At 40.8% G+C, this 27,001-nt stretch overlaps 1 protein-coding gene across 1 annotated transcript in view; it reads right to left on the bottom strand.

Annotated features, from left to right (window-relative positions):
• Positions 1–27,001, bottom strand: part of Usp31 (ubiquitin specific peptidase 31) — a 50,637-nt gene that overhangs the window by 10,488 nt on the left and 13,148 nt on the right. The window contains exons 2-13 of the mRNA XM_059267496.1: positions 21,667–21,804; positions 20,574–20,662; positions 20,385–20,477; positions 19,496–19,631; positions 17,144–17,288; positions 14,312–14,489; positions 12,191–12,302; positions 11,624–11,718; positions 9,435–9,512; positions 8,551–8,680; positions 4,052–4,171; positions 1,641–1,866 (exon numbers count right to left, since the gene is read on the bottom strand). Coding sequence (XP_059123479.1) covers positions 1,641–1,866; positions 4,052–4,171; positions 8,551–8,680; positions 9,435–9,512; positions 11,624–11,718; positions 12,191–12,302; positions 14,312–14,489; positions 17,144–17,288; positions 19,496–19,631; positions 20,385–20,477; positions 20,574–20,662; positions 21,667–21,804 — 1,540 coding nt within the window. The remainder of the gene's footprint in view (positions 1–1,640; positions 1,867–4,051; positions 4,172–8,550; positions 8,681–9,434; positions 9,513–11,623; positions 11,719–12,190; positions 12,303–14,311; positions 14,490–17,143; positions 17,289–19,495; positions 19,632–20,384; positions 20,478–20,573; positions 20,663–21,666; positions 21,805–27,001) is intronic.

The following is a 27,001-nucleotide window of genomic DNA, read 5'->3' as shown; positions in this document are numbered from 1 at the left end:
AAAAGTACAAGGTAAAATATATTTAATATATTATGTGCTACTAATATCTTATGTGAAGTGAAAGCACCTTAGGAACCCCTTTTCTCCTTGCAAATACTTCCCAGACAAGCAGAAGCCAAACTGTTCTGCCATGAACACACCAGGAGGCTGGGTCGTTCCTCTCAAAAACAGCTGCTGCCAGCAGAGTTAAACTACAAGGGTTTCAAGAATGAGTGATTATGGCTAGTCATCTTCCTATCCTGACTGAAGAGAGCGTGCAAGGTTGGGAAGGCCAACCGTCACTATTACCTTGCCAATACACAGGGGGATTGGTGGCTAACTGCTAGGAGAAGAATCTACAAGGAGTCATCAACATTAGATTAAAAGTTTCAAAAAGAAAACAATCTATGTTTAACAATGGGAATAGTTACTAGTCAAGTCACTTAACAGAAATATGTTCTGAGAAACACAATGTTAGACAATTTGTCATTAGAACATCAGTATAACTACACAAGCTATGATGCCACCGTATCATTAAGCAATATCATCTTTACTGGACCACAGTAAAGATGTGGCTCTCACTCTGAGCCCACACGGTACTACTGCACAAACAGGTTGCCAATCTCAGGCAGCGTCTCCTCCCCTCCCCTGGGATCATCTCCACTACCACTTACTACACACATGGCAGTGTCTTTAAATTTTATTTCTAGCTACATCTCTACCTACTTGTTCCTACTCCTAGAAGATACACAGTGGGATTTCGTCACCTGTGATATGATAAGAGTCTATTGCAAGCTAACTACTAATATTTACGAGTGAAACATACCAGTAGTCACATCAGTATAAAAGAGCAAATGTATCAAAGTATTACTATGGATGAACCTTACAAATGTTACGCTCAATAAAATGAAGTGGCTACAAAGAACTAATAATACTGTGTGGTCCCATGTACAAGAGGTACCTAGAGTAATAAGTTCATCAAGACAGAGTATGGTGGCTGTCAGAGGCTGGAGGAAGGGGAGCATGGAAATTACTGTTTAATGAGTTTCTGTTAGAGAAGATGAAAAGTTCTGGAAATGGATAGTGATGTGGCTATACAACAATGTGTCCTCAATGCCACCAAACTGGACACTTAATACTGACTAAAATGCTAAGTTTAATTATATATATTTTAACCATGATTTTTTTAATGTTAATAACCTTTATCTGGATATACCTGATAAGCCCGTTTCACAATAGCATCCTTTCCACCTCTCTCTAGACTTCTTATGCTGACCACAGTTGCTTTTATAATGCAAAAGTAAATTTACCCTTAAAAGAATAAAGACATCATGAAAGTGGCTCATGACCATTTTAAGTTAGGGAGATGCTAGAGCCTCAAAAGCATCACATAGCTATAATGGGGAGGCACGCTGGGTAAACAAGAGTGGCTCCTCAGCCGTCTTGTGCAAACATTCTCCCATCAGGTCTGCTCACTACTGGATGAATGAACTCAGAAGGAAGAAGGTTCATGTATTTGATCTTGGACAGAGATCTGGAGGATGAAGCTGCTCTCAGAGCTGGCAAAAGGCACACTGGAAGAGAAAGGGAGGTTCAAAAGCTACAAGCAAACAGCCTGAAGGAAGCGTCAGCACAGACACGCAGCCTCTCGCACTGCAGACCTGTGTAGTGCCCCCCTTGCATGGTGCCATGATGATTGCACACAGCATACAGGTCATAGATGTAGTCCTCAGGGTCCCTCCCGAGTCCATAGGGCCGTCTCCATGGGGACCAATGAGATGGCAAGCTCCAGCTGCTCTGGCTTCTCTTAACCACATGAGGTGTCATATCCAGGCCAGTCAAGGGGAACTTGACCATGTTCTGAAGTTTCATACGCCTGTCTCCTTCCTGTTGCAAGAAGAAAAACAAGTTCTGATGACATTTTAATGCAAGCAGATGGAAGTTCAGTTTAGCATGAAATGTGGGCCCTGTCAGTTCAATCACTTTGAATCACCTATCTGATGTTTCCCAAGACACATTAAAAGGGAAATAGACTAATAGTATTAACTCTGTACAGCAATAAGCTTTAGTACTACCTAAAGTAGAACAGTGAGAAGCAGCATGTAGGGGAAAATGAATCTCCCGATTTTTATTTATTTATCTCTCAAAGCTTTTGTTTTGGGGTGGGAGGCAAGCTTAGAAGAAAAGTGACAATTTCTTTTCACTCTGTGAAGTGCCTGAAGATAATAGAGTACAGCCATGTAAAGGGCAAACCCCAACACCTAGCCCAGGAGAGGAATTCAATAAGCAGTGATCCTTCCCTCCTCACTTCTCCAACTAGCACATTTACTTGGCTGAACTTAACTAGTTAGCAAACAATCTTGAATAATCTGTATTTTCCATTAAACCCTTTGGAATATCCTTAAAACCTAAAAATCTGTTGAATGAATATTATTGCGTGTTTTCAATGTCCAGGAGAACATTTAGCAAACTAATCAGACATGGATGTGACAATCACAATGATTTATGATGGATCTACTAAGGAACAATACACGTTCATAGGAGAAAAGCTTCTGAATGAGAGCCAGGCTTATTACTGGTGAAGAGGGAAGCACTGAGGCTTCCAGGAAGGAAGTGATGTCACCAGAATTGTGAGTGAAGAACTGTAAGCAGTGTGTACAACATGCCAGGAAGGGCAGAGCTACAGAGGCTAAGAAATCAATTAAAAGACTGCAACTGCAACCGCCTGAACAATAACAGAAAGTCATTTAGTGGTAGGTGACAGCAATCAGGAGGAGACACACAAGGATTCCCTGGAAAAGCCAAGTCAATCTGCACAAGTGGCGACCTAGATCAGACAAGAAGGAATGCCAAAGATGACACTGCTGTTTGGAGTCTGGGATTCTGGAAGGAAAAGTGAAGGAAATCAGTTAGCATTAGGGGAGGAAGACAGAGAAGGCTGGACTGAAGTTTCAATCAATTTCCTACCTGCAGAGCCCAAGCTGGACGCCCAAGCCAAGTGCCATGCTTCATTATCCCGAAGCCTAGTCTGGAGGAGTCCCCTAAGTCCCACCTCGGTGCTCAGAAAACCCCGGCCAGGGACTAGCTGTGTCACCCTTGTTCCATCTTACGTCTTCACAGCTCTCCCTCCCTCCCTGTTGCTACACCTCTGCTACCCCTTAGTCAGCAGCAGCCTCATGCTGCCCACAACACTTGCAACCTCTCACCTGCTAACCACCCAACAGCTGACAGATCATGTCACCACACACTTTGGCAATTGCTGCTTCTGTCCAAAGTTCTTCACTGGAGCTGACTCTGCCCTCAAGGGTATGCTTGGACAACTGCTCTCTACCCGCCTTTCTCTTCCATCTTAGCTCCCACCACTCATCTTCTGGAGTGTGCCACCCCACTGTCCTGCTTTCAGCCTCTTCACGGCCCAGGCTCAGCATAAACTGCTTACTCTGTCACATGAAGTCCTCCTCCTCCTCATCTAGCAAACAGCTGCTCGTTTTTCTCACAAACTCTCTTAAATTCAGGCCACAAAGACTCACTACAGCTCACCTCTCATTAAATTCTCTTACATTGGGGCTGTCTAGGACATTCTTCACCTCAAGTTGTAGTAGACAGACTTTTTGGGGAAAGTGACTCACAAAGCAGTACAACAAAAAGCTGATATTTATATCTATTTATCACTCACCTACCCAACTATATAACAGCTCCTTGAAGCAGGACAGTACTGTTTATTACATCAGGTAGAAATAGAATTCTACCTGATCACTTCTCAACCCTAAAGTAAACACACTAAAATTTAAGGAAAACATTTATAAGTCTAAAGCAAATCCTTGAGAATAAAGTAAAACATGTGCATGAACTACATGAACTATAATTTTCAGGACTTAAAGGATCACAGGATAATCAAATTTTGCTTTAGAAAACATGACTATAGATAGGGTCAGTCAAACATGTGTGGAGACATTCAGACAGCATCAGTGGGTGAATCCAACAGGGTCACCAAAGAACCTATACAAGCCACCAACAGGAGTCAAGAGAAACAAGGTCATGCTAGTGTTCCCCAGTGACAGGATTTTCTTACCTGGCGGAATCTCTTGAGGTGTATAATAAGCACATCAGGCAGAGTCCACAGGCTTAATGTGATGCTCCCCTGTTGCAGCTGCTTGCAGTGTGGGCACCGCCATGCATCATCTGGAGCAAGCTGGAAACAAGGAGCAGGACTTCCATTAGGTACCACATAATGAAAGTCTTTGTCATGGCAGACAGCTGAACTACTTTCCTGCCCAGGGCCTGGTATCACTCAGCATCTCTTTGGAAGCTGCACAGGAGGACAGCCAATGGGATAACACAATGACAAGTAGCACCTGGCCAGTGTGGACACTGGATGAGTGCTAAACCTCCCTCCTCAAAGAAGAATGACCAAATGCTCTTGTTACAGAGGCACCCAAGCCCAGCATGCCACCAAATGCATCTTATCACTTTTGCATTAATATGGACTTTCTTGGTCTAGAACGTCTTAGCTGAGCAAATCTCACTACTGCCAACCAAGGTGGAACAAAGGGGGCTACCCCAAGTCCCAAGTCCCTCCCACTTCCTTCTTCCTTTCACCCCACTTCCCTCCATTTCTGAGCCTGTCTTTTCTCCACACTAACTTCCATGAACACACTGTACTCCAAGTTCTCGCTCACTCTCCTCCACACTTCATGTGTCCTAACCATTCCCTCCTCCAGCAGCACTGAACTGCTCTAAGCAATCCTCCTCATAATGCTCTCAACAAGCTCTTCCAAACACCAGTCCAATACTCGACATCCAAATACAGCATCTCTAAATGAAAAAGCTAGGGACATGTCAACTTAGAAGTGTCTAATGCATGAAAAATCCAGCCACAGAAGGGACATCCAACCTGGGATCGCACATGGGATGAGGTAAGAAAAGCCCTGGGAATGGAAGATAATTCCCACCAGAATATAAGAGAAAGAGCCAAAGTCAGAAAACTTGGGGGACATGTCTGTTTTAAGAAGCCACCAGGATCTGAAGATGCACACACCCCAAAACAAACAAACAAACAAACAAACAAACAAACAAACAAACGAAATATGGAAACCAGAAGCATTCCCTTCAGGTAAAGCCAAAAAAGAGTGGTGAGAATATGTAGTCATTAGTGCCATGCACCATGAGGTGGTCAAATGAAGCCTGAGCAGAGGCCACTGAGAACCTCAGACACCAGTGTCCACACTTCAACTTAGACAACAAGAAGAGGCTTTGGGGGGACAAGAGGGCTGCCAACAGTAAATCTGGGTAGCAGAGAGGAGAAAGACCAGTGAGTAACTTAAAAGGGAAGCACAATTTTCATGCTGCTGCAATTCTATCATGTTCACAGAAGACTGGTGGACAGAAGGGCTAACGAACAGGAATGATCAGAAAGTCAGATGAAAGGAGCCCAAACTACCATTCAGGAAGCCCACATCTCATGTGGCCTATTACTACTCCCTGTATGCGGCTACGCAGTCTCCACACTTGTGTCAAAGTAGGTTCTGTCCGTTTAAATCCCAACACATTATAAACAGACACTTCCATGAAATACAGTATTAATGACATAACACATCTAATTACTCTGAAAGTTTCTAAGACATTTTTCAGGTTCTGTACTGACTATAAATTGCTGGAAAGCTCCCAAGCCAGGCCATTGCACTCTGAGTATCCTTGGTCTATCAAGTCTTCCTGGCAATGAAGGAACTAGCTCTGCAGACATATGGACTTCCAGTCTGGTCTTCTGCCCAGATCTTCCTCATGGCAGGTCAAGATCACTCTCCTCAGCACTTCCCAACCTTTAGATCCTGTCTTTACATAAAATTAAGCCCAACATCTCACTCACAGGACAGTCAAAGTGCCCCCAAATAACTACCAGACCCCCCCCCCACCTCAAGGCCTCCTTCATCAAAATATTCTTGGCTGTATCATGACTCCAGATGTACCATCCCACCCTCTCTTCCACCTATGTCCCCGTGTGCCATCCTCACTAACAGTACATACATATCTGAAATGAAGAAAAGAGCAGCACCAGCATCATCACAGTTTCTGGCAGTGTTTCTAAAGCCTCCATGGACAGCACAACAATGGCTCACACCCACCTGAGCCTGAAGACAGCTGGACCCCAGACTATTGTCACACAACTGACTAAGTTCAACCTCCTCCTCTATACCTGTATTGTTATTTTTAACCCCATATTAAACTTCCAACCACGTACATATTCCAGGACATACTTACTGAGCACTTCCTATGTGCCAAGCACCACCTCTCTTGGATACAAAGATATTTAGTAGGAGACAGAGTCAAGGCTCTCACTGGAGCGCACACTATCCTAACTCTCTGCCTTAGCTCTTGTGCCCCTGCCACACTGATTACACTTCTGTTCTCAACCATGTCAAGTTCCCTTCTACCCTAAGACCTTCACTTCCATGTATGGCTGTTTTCCTGTCTAGGGTATGAAGAACATGAAGGCAGAACCACTGTCTTGGTCACTGACAAGCATCAGAGCGCTTTGTTTAGGAGCCAACTTGATAAACCTTTAAAGGAATGAGCCTCTAGACTCTAGAGTCTAGAGCAACCTACCTTGCCAGCACAAACTCCTCAATCCAGGGCAGTGAGCTGTTTTGTAGATCAAATGTAGCCATCAGTTCATCTGCTAACACCTAAGCTTTGTATTGTTTTCAAACAAACATCTCAAGTCAACTTTTAACACCCAGTGAAAAAGACAGTGAATCAAGAGTCTTCAATCAACCAGCTTCAAAACCAACTGCTATTTTATAATTAAGCTAAAAATTGATAACACATGTCCTTTGATAAACTATTTTTGAAGAACTTGCTACAAACAGGTTGGGGGAGAGAACTCAGTGAGATTCTGAAAATTATTTCTCACTATTTGAAGAAAATTACTATTTGTATGACCAAAGGACCTATTTTCAGGCTAATTTCAGTCCCTATCAGACCTATCAAGAAAGGAAATGGGCACCAGGTCTTAAGTAGGCAAACTCCTTATAACAGAAGGCACTCAGGCAGCTGGAGCAATCATTCATTTTAAATGAGGTAAAATAGAAAAGTCCTGAGGTAAAGTCCTGAGGTGCTGGGGGCTGGAGAGATGGCTCAGTGGTTAGGAGCACTGACTCTTCTTCCAGAGGACCTAGGTTCAATTCCCAGCACCCACATGGCTGCTCACAACTGTCTGTAATTCCAGTTCCAGGGGATCTGACACCCATGGCAAAACACCAATGCACATAAAATAAAAATAAAAATAAAAATAAAAAGAATGAGGACCTGAGTTTAAAAAAAAAAAAAAAAATCCTGTGGTGCCTAATTCCATATGGACAGGAGCAAAGGGTTAACTAATGGTCAAAATTATAATCCTGTTACAGTTTAATACAAGTGCTCCCCAAAGGTGCATATACTGAATGTTTGGTCCCTACCTGGTAAGACTATTTTTGAAGGTACTGGAAACCTTGGGAAGGATCTGGCTGGAGGAAGAAGGTCACCCAAGGTGATCTTTGGGGTGTCTTTTCCCTGGCCCCTTCCTTCTCTCCCCTTGTTCCCTGCCAACCATGAGGCGAATAGCCTTCTCCTCCATATACTCCTATCTCCAGGATATTCTGTTTCATAATAGACCCAGAATTAACAAAGTAAAGGACTGTGGCCTGAAACCTTGAGCTAAAATAGATCTTTCCCTCTTCTATTCATCTTCAGTATATCAGGTATTCTGTCACAGCCACACAAAGTCAGACTAACACAGGCCATGAAAAGGAAGATTAGATGAACTCTACACACTCTGGTCAAAATTTCCCATAGGCCTGGGCCCCACAGAGACTTATCCATCCACCTACCTGTCCATTCAACAGTTAAATATTTACTGAGTCCCTACTATAGGTAAACCATGAAACCAAGTTGTCTAGTACACTATGATCCAACATCACATGATATGTACGCTGCTCTGTACTGGAGCCACTGAGTACTTGAGATGGGGTTTACACAACTAAGGAACTTAATTTTTCATTTTATCTTATTTTACTTAATTTAAATTTCAATAGGCCCTGACACTTGTGTTTACAGGACATGTATACTAAATTGAGAAAAGTTGGGTTGTGTTGGTGGCCACAGCTGTAATTCCAGCACTCAAGAGGGAAGGTAGAGGCCTGCCTTTGAAACCATCCTGGTCTACATAGCAAGTTTTAGACCAGCTAGGACTGCATCATGAGACCTTGATTCAAAAACAAAAACATAAAAACAAAATAAAAATGAAACAAACAAAAAAACTGAGAAAAGTTTTCATTACAGGAAAATAATTTAAGACTTCCAAGCGGAAATGAACAAAAAATATATTAATCGTTAAAAATAAAATAATTATAAAGGTTCGTTTCTAGAGAACTCCAAATACTCAAAAATTTAAGTTACTCCTTGTTAAAGTCCTAAAGGGACTAACACTAAAAATGTAGAGTCTGTGGGAATGCAAATTCCTAAAGCACGGGCATGAGGAGTTTTCCTGGGCAGGACTAATCTCCTCACTGTCATCTTGCAGGCCCTCCAACTTACCCGTTCTTCTTTGGTGTAGAGTTGGAAACACTGGGATAAAGTGCAGGTTTGTGGCTGATGATGATGCTCCTTCTGCAGACGGACACTCTCTGCATCAGGGATATACTCATCTTCAGTGTTTACAAACAAGCTGCAATTCAGGGGAAAGGCAGCTTTCAGAGAATGTCTTATAAGACAGACATAGCAACAGCTTTTCAAAGTACTATGAATTCATAACCCAAAAGACCAATGCATAAGAATGTGGTAATTCAACTCTGCATCCTTCCAAAATATTCTTGGAAATTTCTTCATCTGCAAAGTTTATTTCAAGAGTTAACTTGGAGTTAGCTTTTCTCAAACTGTCCATGATTGCGTTTATTTTGTTTTAAATTATGTGTATGTGCACATGTGAGTATAGGTACCCGTGGGGGCCAGAGTGTCAGTTCTCCTAAAGTTGGAGTTACAGGCTGTTGTTAGCCTCCTGACACAGGTGCAAAAATTGAACTTGGTTCCTCTGCAAGAGTAGTATGTGCTATTAACCAGAGCTCTCTCTCGCTCTGTCCATGCTGCTTAAATCATTCATTCTTGTCCATGGTATCTAAGAACATGTACTTGATAGAAGGTTACTAGTCTACAGCTGTACAATCTTGAGCACACCCGATCCTGTCTGCTATAAGCCTACAAGAGCTGATGATCCTGTAACAAAAAGTCAAAGCAAATCAACATACACAGCAATTAATGAACAAATGGCTTTCCCTCAGCAGCAAGTACATTTTCTAAGGTTTTGAGCCTTGTAAAGAAGAATGCACTGCTTCCATAAAGGGTTAAACACACTTAAGCTATACTCAGTTAATGATAAGAATGGTATGTGACAGCTAAATTAAAAGACCGAAAACCAAACTCACAAGTCCTTGGTCTCCTTGTCCCACTCTACTACCAGTTTTACATGAGCCGTGCCGCCTGGTCCACAGGACTTCAATGCCCTAAAGAATGAGAGTGGAGCCACATAGTATTTTCTAAAAGAAAGATTTTACTTCAGTGTGATTATAGTCTATCTAGAATCTCGTAATTAAAGGAAATCTTAATAGTCCCCATCAGAAAGTCTTTAATCAGACCAATGTAGCCACTGATTTTGTAACTAGTTTACAAGCAGAATGGAAAAATCCTTAAAACATTCAATATAGAAATAAGAGTGAAAGAAATTTAGTATCACCTTATAAGTTTGCTTATATTTGCAGATATTATTTATTATCTCTCCAATTTTTGCCCAGTGTCTTACCCACACAGAGACTAGACTCAGTTTCCTGGAACAGTCTGCTCTCACACTTGCCCAACCCAACCCCCCTATGCCTACCTTGTGTCCATGTCAACTCCCCTGTACCTTCTTCTTCCATAAACACACACCAGTCAATTCACTGGTCATCGCCATTTTTTCGAGACATTCATCACTAATGGATAATATTACTCATCTTTTATCTTTTGTATGCTGTGCAATATTTTTAGATTATTTAGCTACTTTCATGTCAACCAAATAGTGACATTTGAAACAAGACTATGTTGTTTAAAAAAAAAAATTGTGGTGGAGGAGAATGAGACAAGTGTCTCATACACCCCAAGTCTCAAATCCACCATGTTGCCAAGGCCAGCCTTCAAATCCTGATCTTCCTGTACTGGAATTATAGGCATGCACCACTATGACCAGTTTGTGTGTTTTTAAAAAGTATATGTTAAAAAAAAAATCATTACAATAAAAACAATGCAACTTTTCATATTTAATGTAGCCACATGTGGATAGTCTAGATACATATATCTGCTAGTATAATAGATAGTATAAAGATAATAGAATATTATGTATGAAATCACAGGAGTGGCAAAGTAGAGCAACTAATTTTATCAGAGGAAAAGGAACAATAAATATTTTCACAATAAAGGAATTATGGACAGTGTCACATGTTCAAGCAATCATCAGTACAATAAACACAAAGGCAGGTGTTTGATGTAGTGGGAAGTGGGATAGCAAAGAGACTTGACCAAAGAGAAGTAAAGAGTTCAAACTACGGGATATGGGCTTTACCATCTAGACCACAAGTCACCAGGTAAGGGTAATGACTAGGGCGTGACCAGAACATTAGCCTGGAACACTTCAATCTTCATGGATGAGAGTGTAATTTATTTATCATTCATTTAAGTATTTATTTATGCATGCATACATACATATATGTGTGTTTGTGTGCATGTGTATGTATGTGTATTTTTTTTTAATCTTCCTAACATGAGCTACTTTAATTTCAAGAAAATTCATAGAATACTTCCATGCTGGCTCGTTTTATGACAACTTGACACAAGCTAAAGTCAATGGAGAAAAGGAAGCCTCAATTGAGAAAATGCCTCTATAAGATTGGGTTGCAGACAAGCCTGTCAAGTATTTTCTTAAATTAGTGACTGATGGGCGGGCCCAGCCCATTGTGAGTGAGGCCACCCTGAGCAGGTAGTCCTGGGTTCTATAAGTAAGCAGACTGAGCAAGCCATGGGGAGTAAGCCAGTAAGCAGCACTCCTCCATGGCCTCTGCATCAGCTCCTGCCTCCAGGTTCCTGCCCTATTCGAGTTCCTGTCCTGACTTCCTTAAATGATGAACAGTAACATGGAAGTGTAAGCCCTGCCAGACTTCTTTTTGGTCATGGTATTCATAACAGCAATAGTAACCCTGACTAGGACAACTTTGTACCCAGTATGAATCAAAAGTAAAACAAGTACTTAATTTATTTTTTTTATATTTACTTGTTAGTTTTTTTAATTATTTTATTTTACATCCCGACCTCAGGTTCCCTGGACACCTCTCCTCCCAATAACTCCCCGCATCCTCCCCTCTGCCCCCACCCCATCCACTCCTCCTCTGTTTCTGTTTAGAACGGGGGCAGGCCTCCATGAGTATCAGCAATGCATGGCATATCAAGTTGTTTAGTACTTAATTTCTCCATGAGCTTAAAGAACTTCAGACACCTACATGGAAATTATACCAGACATCAGACATCACAGTAAGTGTCACATGAGCACATGAGAGATTCCTGAAAATGGTTTTGTGTTTGTTTTTACCTTTCTACTGTCGGGTGGCACAAGGGCTGCTCTTCCTGAGGCAGCAAATAAGTTATTCCCACGACACTGACCACACGCAAACTGAATGGACACACCTATATCAAATGACAAATGAGAATTAGGCTGGATTTAATCAAGGGCATGTTTCACAGTGGCATTTCCAAAACAGATCAGATACAGCAAGCAGCTCACCTTACAAAATACTCCTCCACTTTAAGTACAAGGCACTCAAATATAGCTTATTTATCAAGTATTTAAGCATTCCATTGCTTTCATTGAACACTAATTTAATGGTCTTCCATGGATACCTTCTTAACATGGTATTTTTAAAATTTACAGAGAGAAGTTCTATAACATCTCAAGCTGTTGATCATATGCCAGCTGTACTAGACAGGCACCATAAAGGAATACATAGCAGTTCAAGGGAACTTTTACAATGGCAACTCCTTTCAGAAACTGGGAGTAAATTCTAAGTCTTGAAAAACCCAACAAAAGCCATTTCACTGCACTGACTGCTGCTTCTGGGTAAAAAGCATGCTCTACTGGGACAGCAAAATGCTTACAAACCTGGATGCTGACAGTAGGCCTCAAGAAATACTTCATCTTCTCCAAGATCTCCTTCTGCAGAAGGTCCCATGCTACTGTCTTCTCTAGGTGTAGGACAAAAGGCAGTCCAAATCTACCACACAAACAAAAAGGTCACCTTAAAATATAGCAATTCTTTCAGAGTTGCAAGCCCTTATTCTTGGTCACTATCTAACTTGTTTTAGGACAGTTCTCAAACAGAAAAAAAAAACCCAACAATGATAATCTCGTAGGGAGATAACAAGGTCAGAAGAAATGCTTAGATCTCTCAGGTGAATAAATGGCCTCTGTGGAGCACGGTTAAGCAGCAAGGGGGCAAAGACAGTGAAGAAACACCAAAGTGGACAGGAGCATGACCAACCATGTACACCAAGTCAAACAGTGTCAGGAACAGGTAAGGCTAGAAGATCTAAGAAGCAGGCAGCCAAATCCTGGTACTGACAAGAGAGGCACTGGCAAGCAAGTGACAGCTGGTCAGCTCCTAACTAGGACAGAAGCCAGCTGAGCTCTTCCAGGTTCCTACACCCCATACACTCAGAGACAGTATTGTAGTTCTCAGCCTTAGCTGCATCTGAAATCACCAAAGGAGCATCAAAAATTACTACTGTTGCTCAAGCCAGCTCCAGAGATTCTGATGAAGTCAATCTGGAATGTGATCTAGCACTGAGGCCTTTCTGAGAGACCTCAGGTAGTTCCAATATGAAGTTAAAGTTGAGGATCATTGTTCTGGCCTCAGCTTCATTCACACCCTACTTGTTCAAACCTATGTACTGATCCCCAAATGTGTCCTTCTCTTCACACCCAGATCTGTTGCAGACCATACTCCTTCAGCACAGAATGCACTGCATACCCTCCTTTGCTCTCTCCTACTCATCTGCATGATAACCTCCTTCCCCCATGAACCACAGCACTAGCCACTGGGTTAGAAACACCGCCTGACTCCATCCCTATGTGCTGGCTAGGTTTACATCAACTTGACACAAGCTAGATTCATTTTGCAAAACGTCAATTGAGAAAATGCCCCCTCATATTGGTCTGCAAGGCATTTTCTTGATTAATGATTGATAAAGGAGGGACCAGCTCACTGTAGTCTTGAGCTGGTGGTCCTAGATAGGTGCCATCAGAAAGCCACGGTAAGCATGGAGGAATGCTGCTTACTGACTTGCTTACCATGAGCAGTCAGAAATCTGGGAGTCAAAACTCTCCAATTTCTCTGCTGCCCTCTTTAAGAATTCACGAGAACTACAGAATGTCTTCAAAGTAGCTTTATCACAAAAGTTTCACCTAATGATAACAACAGATGAGTACATTTCAGAAGGACTCAGAGTTTTGTTTTGTTTACTTGTTTACTCCCAGATTTCTGACTTAGAATGATGAATGAATAATGGTGCCATTTGCCAACACAGAAAATATTGGAAGAGAAAGATAATGAGTTCAGTTGTGGACATAAGTCTAAAGATCATGTACCATCCAAAGAGATATGTTAAGACTTTTTTTTTTTTTTAAGTTTTAAGATACAGGTTCAGCATTCTAATAAAAGCCTAATATACATAGGACATAAGCTCTCAAAATCTAAGCAAGCTTTTCTTTTCTTCTTTCTCCCCTCGCCCCAAAAGACAAGGTTGGTTTCTTTGTGTAACCCTGGCTGTCCTGGAACTCACTCTGTAGACCAGGCTGGCCTTGAACTCACAAAGATCTGCCTGCCTCCGTCTCCCAAGTGCTGGGATTAAATGCATGCACCACCACCACCCAGCTTAAGTGAGCTTTAAAATAAGCATCTTTCAAATTCTAACATCTAATTTTATAGCTTTTCCCTTATCAATCCAACAAACCAAACCAACTTATACAAAGATGCCTTGTGAATAACAGAATGGAAAATGAACTGCAGCTAGGCATAATGGCACCTGCCTGAAACTCCTGCATTTGGGAGCTGAGGCTAGAGGATCAAAAGTTCACGGGTATCCTGGGATACACAAGTCTCTATCTCAAAACCAAAACAAAATTCCAATGGAAAGTAGATTTTTCATTCCTGCTTTCAAAAGATTTTTAAATCATGTAGCCTCAAAAATGTCAGTACTTACTGGGAAATAATCTGGTTCTTACCTTTTCCCCTGCTGCCCAGTACAGGCCCGGTTACACACAAGCAGAACAATCTTGTCACTTGCCACTCTGGGGGGCAAGTCCACTTTCCCTTGTTTTGCTGCTGTTGATGGTGGGGAAGACAGTCTGTGATGATCCAAGCCAAATTTCAAGTGGTTTAAATTGTTGTTTAAGTGAATGCCTGAAACAGATTAAAAAAAAAAAAAAAAACCGCTCAACTTAGCCCTTCAAGATTCTTTTTATTTATTCATTATAAAGAACAGAAATAGAACTAATAGGAAACTGTCATTATATAATTTAAACCACAATCAAAAATAGGGACAAACACTCTATTATGACATTACTCATCTAGCCATTAGGCTAGGCATCAGCATTCGTTTCCTTTAGAGTAGGCTTCCCTACCTTTAAAACTGGAAATTAGAATTCGCCATGAGTCAAAGTCAGACAGAAAACTGACTCAAAAGAAAGGCAAGTTTACTGGAATGACCAACAAATACGATTTAAAGTTAGATCCAGTAACCAGTAACCAAATGCATCCCAAAAGCAATGTAGACAACATTTGGAGTCAGCTACAAGGTTTCACTGGAGTTTCTTGTCCCTGATTATCATAACAAGAGATAAAACTGCACTTACTAATCCAGAGCCTTTGTGAGAACATAACTAGAACAGATCAACCCACATTAGCAAGACAAAAAACGCCTGACACACAGCACAGATCCTCAGTGTTCTATAGCAGAGCTTCCTGTTATCAGGACCATCCATCCAGCTATTCAATACCTATCACAAGGCTCTGTAGCTAGTCAATGGCAATATCTGCTAATACCTTTACTCTTTCAAAAGGATGTCACCTAGTGAAATGTACCTCCATAAGAAGAAAAGGCCTTTCTGCCAACACCACCAATAATAATAACACTAGAAGAAGAAAACAGAACAGCTTATAGAAAAGCACTCACAGCAGAGTTCTGGCAGTAAGCTAAGTAGCCAGCAATCTAAGACTTGCTGTTAAGATGCAGCAGCATTATAATAATTTGAATGACAAGTACAAAGCTAATATCAAAATAAATTCCACGTAGTTTAACAAAGCAATCACTAGAAATACAAAAACCTGAACTTTAACCAAGCTACTAGAGAGAATTACATATTTTAGGCATAAATACCACAAAGAAATCCCAAAGTAACAAGAGTAGGTATCACTTTATAGTCATTTTAAACTGTGATGTGGAAAAATAAAGATAACAGAACCAAATCTGAAACAACAAATTACCTCATTCCCAGGTTCTCGGCAAAGGTAAATGTGTGAAGTAATCAGTATTTCTAGTCAGATAAAGGGATGCTGTTCAACTGCTACAAAAATCCACTCTTCAAATCACAGCCCTGTGTCTCCTAACAGATGGGACCTGGGGTCAGTGATTTAACCTCTCTAATTCACAGCTGTCATTCCCAGAGTGAGGAATATGGTGCTCTCACATGTTGCTACTAACTAGAGCACTCATAAGGTCTTTAAATCATAGTCTAACATATGCTTGCAAGTGATGTGCCTTTCAAGAGAGGCATGCTCTAGATAGAGTATAATGTTTAGATATGAGATTCATTAATGCATAGGAACTCAATGTGATAAAATAAACCCTAAGCAATCAAAGAGCAGGAACTGAACTGGGGGATTTTTCAGTTGAAAAATCACTAGCTGGACTCTTGCTGCATATTAGAAAAGATGAACTATAACATGGCAGCACTCCAAAGAATGCCAGTCTAGACGGAAAGGCAGAGGAGACCAAACATATACACTAGATGAGAAGCAATGACTGGCGCTCTGCAATCCAGGAGAGTGAGCAAACATGTCCTTTACAGGCCCATGTATTTGAAGTCTTGGTCCTCAGCTAAAAACACCACTAAGAAGCAGTGCAAACCAAGGATATAAGGCCTCCCTAGAGGAAGCAGTCACTGGGGACACTCTGACTCACTTACTTGCCTATCTTCGTGGTATCAGACTCTGTCCAAGTGTAATTTGTAATTAGTTACAAAAGAAGTCGGGCTATTCTTTCAGTTACACCTTTTTTTTTCTTTTAAGGAATTAGTTTTGAGATTTCTCTCCTCTACTGTCTTTTTCTTAAATTTGTATTTCTATTTATCATTGAGCACAGGAACATAAATTCCTGTTGCAATGAGATACAGAAAAACAACAAAAAAGGAATAAAATATGGGAACAGTGATTTCTTAGAAGTAATGGTATGAAAGGAAAAACTCCACCTGACTGAATGGGAGGAAGGGCATCCAAGGATCCAAGTGCAAATTCATGGCAGAGATAGAAGAACCAAATAAAACAGTTGTTGCTAACATGTGAAAAAGAAGACGAAATCAGTCTTGCTCTCTGAGTAACTTGGGGAAGGACGTCTTTATAATGTGCTTAATAGCTTTCAAGAATAAAGGAAAAGGAACAGAACAGAGATTAAAACACAAACACACATACACAACTAGAGAATTCAAGTAGTTTAAGACAAATTTGTACAAACTAGGGAGAAGAAGAGCTGGTGGGGTGGACATCTGGGTAATGTAAAGGCATGTGAAGAAATTAGTACAAAAGGCAAGTGAAGGGTCAGATGTTCAATACACAGGAATAAGATTTGGGGTTCAGAAGGATCACTACTAGCAATTAAAAAAAAAATAGAGATTTTTTTGAAACCAAGAAAAACAAACAAAGATAATAAAAATCTAAAAACACAACAGTATGTACACTTAATCACAATTTTTAAAATAGTATACTATCATATAACACTCCAATGCCCACAGTGGTCAAATCTGCAAACTCAGGTGCATTATAGAGACGTGACCATTTACCTCTTTGACTGAGAATTCCTTCAGGCCTAAATATTTCTGGAGTCTCAAAGGCAAAAATGCAATCACTTTCATGAACCGTCTCCAGGTCATCTGTGTCACTAAAGGAACGATGGAACCCATCATAGTACATTTCCGTTAACACAATCTAAAAAATGGGGAAAATGTGAACAGTTGGGTAACTGGAAATTCAATATAAAATGATCTTCCAATCCTACCCTGACCTTCACAAGACCATCAGGTTGGTAATGCTCAGTGGGGGCTATTAGATGTCTTCTAGGACCACATTATTTGCTGGTAATGAGAGACTCTTAGAAGTATAATAGCTTCCGTGACTATGTAACAATACACTCTGAATCCAGAACTCTATGGCACTAAATCCAGAGTCCCTCCAAGTTTGGGGACAGGTTATAACAGAATGACTCATTCTTCTGTTTCACAGAAGGAAAAAGGAAAGAGAGACCTGCCTAAGGTTCCACATGTTTTCAGTCTCATGGAGAGGGCAGACTACATCTGAATCTAAGATATTCCTTCATATCATTAAATACTCCTCTTTTCAGATTAAAAAAAAAATGTCAAATGACCATGGCTATGTGTATTGAAACACATAAAATCAACTCAAATGCCCAATGATAGTAACTAGTTAAATGCAGCCCTATTGACTAAGAAAGCTACTAGAAAGGATGACACGCATATATCTGCATTATGAAGCCAAGCTCTAAGTAAACAAAAAGCAGCTAAGAATGATATGTGTAATAACTATACTTTTAGAAAAGACTATAGAATTTTCCCAGAAAAAATCTAAAGACTACTATACAACACAGCACTAAAGGTAGTGGTGACCTTCTTAGCACTGATTCTTAAGATACTTTTAATTTCTAAGTTATATTTTTACAATGAAACAGAAAAACAAAAGACAGGAGAGAAAACAATGGCTACATTTAAAGCTTATGCTGCAGGTTCAGCAATAGTGCCCAATTCCAAAGAACTAGGCAGAGCAAGAGAAGGTTCCAGGCCCAGCCTGCCATCAACCAGCCCTGTGTCCTTAAACAGGGCCTTCTTCAACAGGATGAAAAGGCACCACTGGGCATCAACTGCCACTCCCCCTCCCCCATCACCACCTCAAGAGTCCCAACATTCAACAAGTTTGAAGTGAAAAGGCCGGAGGCCTGTTTCACAAATGACCCAGAAAAAAAAGAAAAAGAAAAATGTTCTTTGCACATTTCCTTCTAAGGAATTTTATGCTTATGCTGTTTTCCTCCTGGTGAGCACGAAGTATAATTCACCTCTCCAGAAAGCTGAGGGCTAAAGCAAACTAGTAATTATATCACCAATGTACACCACATGTGAAAAGAGCAGACAGCACCGAGGCTTTAAAGACACAGCTGCATTTGCCTTAGACACCAGACCTCTCTCCTTTCTGCCCTCCCTCATCCTGGAGAGGAAAAAGAATCAAGCGGCAATCTAAAGCAAAGAAAATACCAACATCTCATCACTGTGCCAGTACTCAGCCTATGAAAATAGAAAAGATCTGCTACATTAAGGCAACACTGCTTTAAGTGTATTTGCCCAAATGGGGCCAAATGAGGCCAAAGAACAAAATATCTTTATTATTCAAGTGATTATATAGAAGCTTCCAAGAGCTATCCAGGGAAAAGCTATTTCACTGGTAAGTCATCCTTCCTTACAAATCCTAAGCAATGTTTTCTGTAATGTTTTTCCAATAAAAACTGTGTGTAAAATATTTTAAGTCACCAACAAGCCAAAAGAATTTTTTGGTCAATTTAAACACACTGACTTATCAAAGATGTGATCCTCTTCCCCTTCCCCAAAAGGGAAAACCCAATTTTTCCCTATCTAAACAAAAGACTTTGGTCTTCAGTAAGGAAACAAAACAGGGTGGCAGGTATAACTCAGGTATAGAGCACTTACTAGCAGTGGCAAGGCCCTGGGTTCAAACCCCAGTGCCTCAACAGGGGCCAGAAAAACAACACAATGAACATATACTATATACAGAACATCACACTGGCAAGGTGCCCATTCTCACCACCGTAACAGGAGGGGATTCCTAAGTCTCTCTGTCAAACACCACAGTAGTGTGAAAGGTTAAGAAATTACACTTTACAAAGAAAGCCACAAGGTCTTGCATAAAACAGTTTTTCCTTTCATATATACAATTAATTGAAGCAGGCAAAGGTTTTCTATACACTGTATTCTTTGAGTCTGGATTTCCCCTATCCATCCATCCTCCCACAACATATTTGGCAGAAAATTGAAAAAGAAAAAAAAAAATCCAGATAAGCAGAAAGCAATATTTTAGTGGCTCACGAGTAGTTGGTCTTAGCAGGTTCTTACCTGATCAGTAGGGATCTTTGTCTCCATAGACACGGCTTCCCGAAGTCTGGCAACAGTCCCAGACAGAGGCACAGCCACACCAATCCTCATGCAGTGGGAACATTTCCCTTGATACACTACAGTGACATAGAGAGGCCTGTACAGATCAAAGTCAGATCTTCTCATTAGTCATTTATTTTAGCTAAAATACAGAAGAAGTGAAACAACCCTAACCTGAAAGCAACATAAAAACTAAACAGAGGCCTGAGACAGCTCGGCTGCCTAGTATGCACAGTCCTGCACCCCCCGTCTGACGAAAACCACCAACAGTGGCATGTGTCCACCACTGCAGCACTTGGAACCTAAAGACAGGAGAGTGAGAGGTCAAGGTCACTCTCAGTCACAGAAGTTTGAGACCAGACTGTGATACATTAGACTCTATCTAAAAACAAGAAAACTCTGCCCTTTTATGTGGAAGTCAAATGGGAAAAGTTCATTTAGACCTAACTAAAAACTACTAAACAAATCAAAACATCTTTGAAAAAGCAATCTTCATAAAAATATTTCTCAAGTAACATATTCATAATTGGTTGTCTTTTTCTTCAAAACAGCCTAACTTCTGGAAACTCTGAAATAAGTACAAGGAGAGTCTCCAGAGACTCTAGGACTAGTGGTTTAAAAACAAAAACAAAACAAAAAACCAATATGGCCTGGGTTCACCTGTATCATGTGCCTGCTCAGCCTGTATACTCAGACAGGCACTTAGCCTCAAGAATATAACAAGGCTTGTGTTCATTACCATTAAGTCTATTACTTAACTAAATAAGTAGAAGGCCTTCCTTAACAGAAGGCTACAGAGGAAGAAGTACTCCATCACAGCAAACTGTTAATTTTACACATACATTCTTACCTTGTGTGGGGTAGTGGAATTGGCAAAGAAATGCACAGGAAAGGGTCAAAAGTGTTGCTCTGTTTCTGACAATGAGGACATGTCAAAGAAGATCTTTGAAAACAAAAATGTAAAACATTCACGTCAGCTCACATAGAACTCCATCAAGCAGACAAAACAAGAGGGAACAAACATGTCATTTGCTCCTACCTGTACTGGGCTTGAAAAAGTTCTTGTACAAAAGTGCTACACACAGGAAAAGATGGTCCCTCAGGCATCATATCAGCCTCTGATGGTGGCTTCAAAGAAGAAAAAAGAAGTACAATTCACAGGCCTAAAGTACCAATTCTTGATTGAAGTTGAGCCTAAAGTGTCACAAATACTTAACTTCCTTTATAAACTGTATACGGACCCCAGATGCTTCTGTAACATACTGTACGAAGGTAAACAGAACACAGCACACAGCCTGTAGGTCACATGGACTCATTCCCTCACAGACTACCACATTTCTCTAGCCTGTTAGACTTGCCAGTTCTCCTCCCTAGAATGTTCCAATCTTCATCTTGATGCTTAATCAGTCTGCTTCACATTTTAACCTTTTCATGTCCCTAGCTACTAAGCATGTGCTACCACATGTAGAGAACATTGTACAGGATTTTAGGACACAAGAATAAGTAACACAGTGCCTGGCCTTTAGGGTGTCTTAATATGGTGACAGAGTCAACCATGTATACACGGTTATGACAGTACAGTGTTCAGGAACAAAAGGACCTTAAATCAGAATAATGCACTAACTTTCTAAAACTAGAAAATCTGAAATACAGAACAGACTGTAACAAACTTCAAATGCTCCACAGAAGTATTCTTCCTACTATATGAACCACTTTACCTATAATAATAAAGCTGTATGTGAAAAAGTTATATATGTGAATTGCTATGTTTCTCAGTAAAACCATTCTGGCCTCAGTTCCTATGCTCAAATCTAAGTCTAAGAGCAGAGGGATTCACAAATTTCCTTTTTGATTGTGTACTTGTTCTATTGATCTACACAGTATGTGTCTGACTGGTTCCCTTCATTAGACTGTAAGGTCTTTAGGTACAGTTGTCTTTTATCTACTTTGCCAGCACAATAAGCAGGTAAAATATCCCATAAAGTGCCCACTTAGTTTTATACTCACCCAGAGCTAGTCATTCTGCTTAATGCAACAGCCCTTAACAGAAGTTTGTGAGAAGACTTCCCTCTCTCCTTACCCCTTTCCCTGCTCCCTGACTGCCTTTGCAAGGAGTGAGTACATGTATTCACCTTCACAGGAGGCTGGCCACTCTGCTTTACAGCATGATTGAGGTCTTCATGAACTCGATCCAAAAGCCATAGCAGAAACTCCTGGGCATCATGCTGGGAATTTCCTCGATACTGCAGAGCATTCTTTGACACGATACTCTATGCAAGGAAATACATCAGCACAAACAGTTGTGAGTTCCTGGCTCTGAAGACAAACTATCATAATTCTGAATGAAGGGATACGAAATCTCAAGGGTATCCCAAAAAGACCACAGAGAAACAAACAAAACCAGAGAAATATCTTGATGAATGAAATTCAGTCAACAGCAAGGTACTAATGTCAACTTCTTACTCAGGACATTGACATGAGATGTTAATGACAAGGAAACTAGTATAGATTTTGAAAGGACTCTTACGTTACTTTTGTTGACTTCTCTATAATTCTAAAATTATCCTAAGAATTATGTTTTAGAATATATTTTTTTATTAATAGAGCATTTGTACAAACTATGTGTCACAGGAGTAGAACACAAGATAGAGAATGAGTTGATGGACAGTGATGACATCTCAAGAGATGTCACTTAAGCCTTGAAGGGGTAGAGGCAGGGATCAAAGTGGGGGCAGCAACATGTTTAAACACAAAAAGTATAAGAAAGTATGATGCTTTCAAGAAAGACCAAGAAGTTCAACAGACCTGCAAGAGCAGGTCTGCAAGGCAGAGCAAGAGGAATGAGTAAAGACAAGATGAGCTCAGGAAGGATTTTAAAAGCAAACTAAGAATGGCACAGGAAGCCAGGAAATGGTTCTAAGTGAACTGGCTAAGACCATGTGCTGTGAAGAGAAGCTGGATACAACTATTCCAAAGTAAAAGGAGGTGTAATGGCCTGTTGGGATTGTTAGAAAACAACGCATGCAAAACATTTTACATATAAATGAGACAAATAAGCACTCCAACTTTAGCTATGAGTATTTCATTTGGAGTAGGGGGAGGGTCCACAGTGGTAAAGCAGTTATGAAACAAAATGAGGAAAGAAACAAGGATCTAAGGCAGCACCGTGAAGGCACACATGAGAAGGCACACATGAGAAGGCACACATGAGAAGGCACACATGAGAAGGCACACATGAGAAGGCACACACCGTGAAGGCACACACCGTGAAGGCACACATGAGAAGGCACACACCGTGAAGGCACACACTGTGAAGGCACACATGAGAAGGCACACACTGTGAAGGCACACACTGTGAAGGCACACATGAGAAGGCACACATGAGAAGGCACACACCGAGAAGGCACACATGAGAAGGCACACATGAGAAGGCACACATGAGAAGGCACACACCGTGAAGGCACACACTGTGAAGGCACACATGAGAAGGGAAATTTGCAAGAGACTTAGAAATGTGTCAGAATCAATAGAATTTGTGACTCAATGGTAGAGAGTTAGGAAGTAGCCCTCTCTATGCCACCCATGTCTTCTCTGATGGTGACTTTCACCTACATCAAGACAAAGGGGGAAAGCAAAGAAGGTGACGAGTTCTCTTTCAAATCCACTGTGGCTGACATTCTGTAGCGTCTCCAAGAGGAGGACAGGGCAGAAAACTGAGAAAATACACATCTGGGCTCAGTGCAAGGGTCCACACTAAAAACAGAGGTACAGAAGTCAACAGAGGGGTGACTACAATCACAAATACCACTGAGATTGCCCAGTGATGTCGCAAGACATTAAGCTAGAGGAGAAAACCCAGAAGACACACACATTTAGGCTTGGGAAGACATCAAAGGAGACCAAGAAAAAACTATTAGCGCTGTGGCCAAGAGCATGGAGTTCAAAGAACCGAATGAGGAGTTTCATGAGGGAAATGACCTACTGGTATATTAAAGGTAGAGAATGACAAAATAAATGCAAACCAACCAACCACAGACTGGGGCCGGAGAGACAGCTCAGTAGTCATTTGCCATGAAAGCCTGGCAACATGAGCTTGATCCCCAAAACCCATGTAAAGGTTGGTGGAAACAGAGTTGTCTGTCCTCTGACCTCCACACACGTTATGATGTGTGCACATCCCCACACATGTCATGCAGGTGCATATGCACAGAGAGAGAGAGAGAGAAAGAGAGAACCAGAGAGAGAGAAAGAAAGTCACAAACTGCCTGCTATATTTCCAATTAAGAAAAATAAAGACTAAAAAAAAAAAAAAAAACCAGACTGTAATTTGATTGTGAAGAACTGTCACAGCTTCATGACCAATTATATGTAAATAAAAAAAACTGATTTATAAACTATCTTAAGATTCAGTTTGTGATGAAAAGTCAAAGATATATTAGAAATAATTCATGTGACACCAGCAAACAAGTGAGGGGAGTCAGGCATGGTGGCTCACATCTAATCTCAGCACTTGGGAGTCTGGGACAAGAGGATGACTATATGAGTTCAAGGCCAGCCTGGAATACAGAAACTGACCCTGCCTCAAAAAATAGTGGAGGGAGGACCTGATAACAAACAGGGCTAGAGGAATACACGGTGGACGCCATCTAGAAACATCATGCAGGGTGGGACAGGCGCAGGACTGCCTTCACTACACTACCCAACTTCTCCCAGCAGAGGCCAGACTCCTTTCTTGGTCTTTATTTCTACCTCTTCCTTGGTGGTCTAGTGGTTAGGATTCAGCCCTCTCAATCTTTGCTTCTTCAGTGTCCCTGGACATCTCCACTGTGAAATGTGTTGACTTGTGGTCTTCTGTTCCTTCACCTACATCAGAACAAAGCCATTGCTATGTACAACAGAAGAATGAGATAGATTTAAAAAAAAAAAAAAAAAAAAAAAAGACCTAGAACATCTTTTGTAAGAAATATCACTGATACTAGCAATTAGACCAGTTGCTTACAGAGTATGGAAGAGAAATAGGTAGCTGGTGATACTAGGTCAGTGGAGCTAAAGAGAAATCTAGGAATATCATCAAGGTTTTCTATTTCTGACTTGGATAATGATCAGGAACAAACCTGAACATGAGAGACCACAGAGTTCTGAGCAAGCTGAGTTTGAGGTACCTACATCACCTCAAATAAGGCTGCTTAGGGTGCTCAGTAAAGATATCTAGGTGGGTGATTTAAATCTGAAAGGCATATGACTATCAAATGAGCAAACAGAACAACAAATGGGGTACCTAGTGAGAAACGCAGCCACCAGGCCAGAATCTTAACAAACATGAGCATAAGAAAAGGAAATGAGACTGGTCAAAGAAGTTCACACAAGCTGAACCAAAACAACTTCAAGGAGATCGAAGCAACAATGCAAAATATTACAGAAAAGTCATGTAACACAGACACTGGGATGCCCCATCCTCTGGGATGGCAAACAAAAGGGCCACTTGCCCATTTGATCTAGTGAAGCAAATATCCATCACAAATGGGTAAAGCAGAAGAAAAGTTAGGAAAATGAACAGCTTCCACGGACTATCCTTCATATCCCAGAAGCTGAGTTGTGCAGGCAAAGAAAGAATCTGTGACTATCCAGAGAGGAACAGCTAATGGAAAGGAGAGCTCTGAAGATTATTCTTCAGCTCAAAGAGGAGCGATTCAAATAGTCGAGGAATTTGCCTTAAACAGATGTGGAGGGTGGGGGTCAGCCGACAGAAGGAACCAAGCAATGGAAGTCCTAGACACTGATAGCTAACTACAGACAGGGCAAGAAACCATTACTATCAGTTTGCTTTTCATGTTTTACTTCATGGAGGAAACAGAGAACACTACTAAGAGGTCTTACATGTCATTGGAGAAATAACAAGTCTAAAGCATGTAGCTAGGTCACAGCAACTGCCAGAAGCACAGTGAGCTTCTGGTATGATCACACTCTTGTTTTCTTCAGCTTGTGTATCCCAGAAACAAATTAACCAAAATCACAATCTTCACTATGTATCAATGCCGGGTCAATATTTCTTTATCAAGAATTGCATTGTTTGCTTATGCTTCTTACCACTAACACTTCAACTCATCTACACTCACCCACCAATCATTATGTACAAAGATACTGTGCTATGTTGTTTAGCAAGATAGATGTCAGGCAAGACTAAACAGGCAACTGAACTAATATAACCCTAACTAGGGTAAAATCCATACTGGGTCAACCCCACCCTCAATCACCATTATCACAAACTGAAGGAACTAAAGGAAAAGAAAATCCCACTGAACAAACACAAAAGCTCCTCTTTCTGCTGATTTTAGCCCCTCAACACGGTGACATCTCACCAAGGAGACACAGGGGTCTATTTATCTTACCTCTTCCCCAGACTAAATGAAATATAAAATAATAGCCAATTCTTTAGTGTGTGCCTCAGAAAAATGCAAATGGAAGTCAGGGTCCTAAGTGCCATCAACCATCAGAGATGTCTAAGTCACTGAATGAGTGAGTAGGAAAGACTCTGATGGCCAAAATCTTTAACTGGCTCAACCCCTACAGCCCTGGCAAGCAATTTCATCATGTTCTGAGTCATACCTAACCCTACCTTGATTTTCTTTTAAGATTTTTTCACTATTAAACCTTAATTTATTTGATGTCCTAAACTTAGTCACTATATTTTTTAAGTTTTTAATAGTTGATTATCACTATCATCTGCTGAATAACAGCATATTAAAGCATTAAAATTATGCAATGCATTGCTTCTGTGAAAAATAAAACATGGACCTTCCTAAGCGTAACCTCATATACGTGTGTCTGCGTTATAGAATCTGGGTATTTCTGTTTGGAAAATACTATAATTAGTCTATTGGCTTAAGTCCTATACATCCTACTATAATTAGACCAATTGTCTCCTCAGTTGATGATTCTTACAGACACTTACCAAATAAAAGTCAAAACACTTGCAAGACTCTAAGTTTCATAATAACCTCTTTTTAAAAAGGAACACTGCTTTTTCCCTTTGGAACAAAAATAATGAGTTAGGAACATAGCTCAGAAAAGAAAAATAAAGTCTACACTGGAGCTATACACCTCCAGACACAAGGTTCAATGAGGAGAAATCTTCACAGAGCCCTGTAAACAAGCAACAACTCATGCCCCAGGAAAGATACTGACTGGTCATAAACATTTTTTACCTGACCCCAAGACAAAGACAACCCAGTAATGATGTTGATTTCCTCTCATGGGAAACAGGTATCACAATATTGGTCTGACATGACTCACTGATCAGAAATTGGGCTACTCTTCTAGGGACAAAGTGGTTTTTAAGAGTCATCAAACCAATCACTATCTACTTTTTTTGCCAGAAGGAGAATAGAATTTATTTCCCAGAGGCCTGAGGAACTAGCACAGTAAGATGGCTCACTTGACACCAAGCCCGATATAGCTGAGTTTGAT

Source organism: Peromyscus eremicus, chromosome 1 (assembly GCF_949786415.1).
Source record: "Peromyscus eremicus chromosome 1, PerEre_H2_v1, whole genome shotgun sequence".
In the NCBI taxonomy this organism is placed as follows: domain Eukaryota; kingdom Metazoa; phylum Chordata; class Mammalia; order Rodentia; family Cricetidae; genus Peromyscus; species Peromyscus eremicus.
This window is presented reverse-complemented; position numbering and strand designations above follow the sequence as displayed.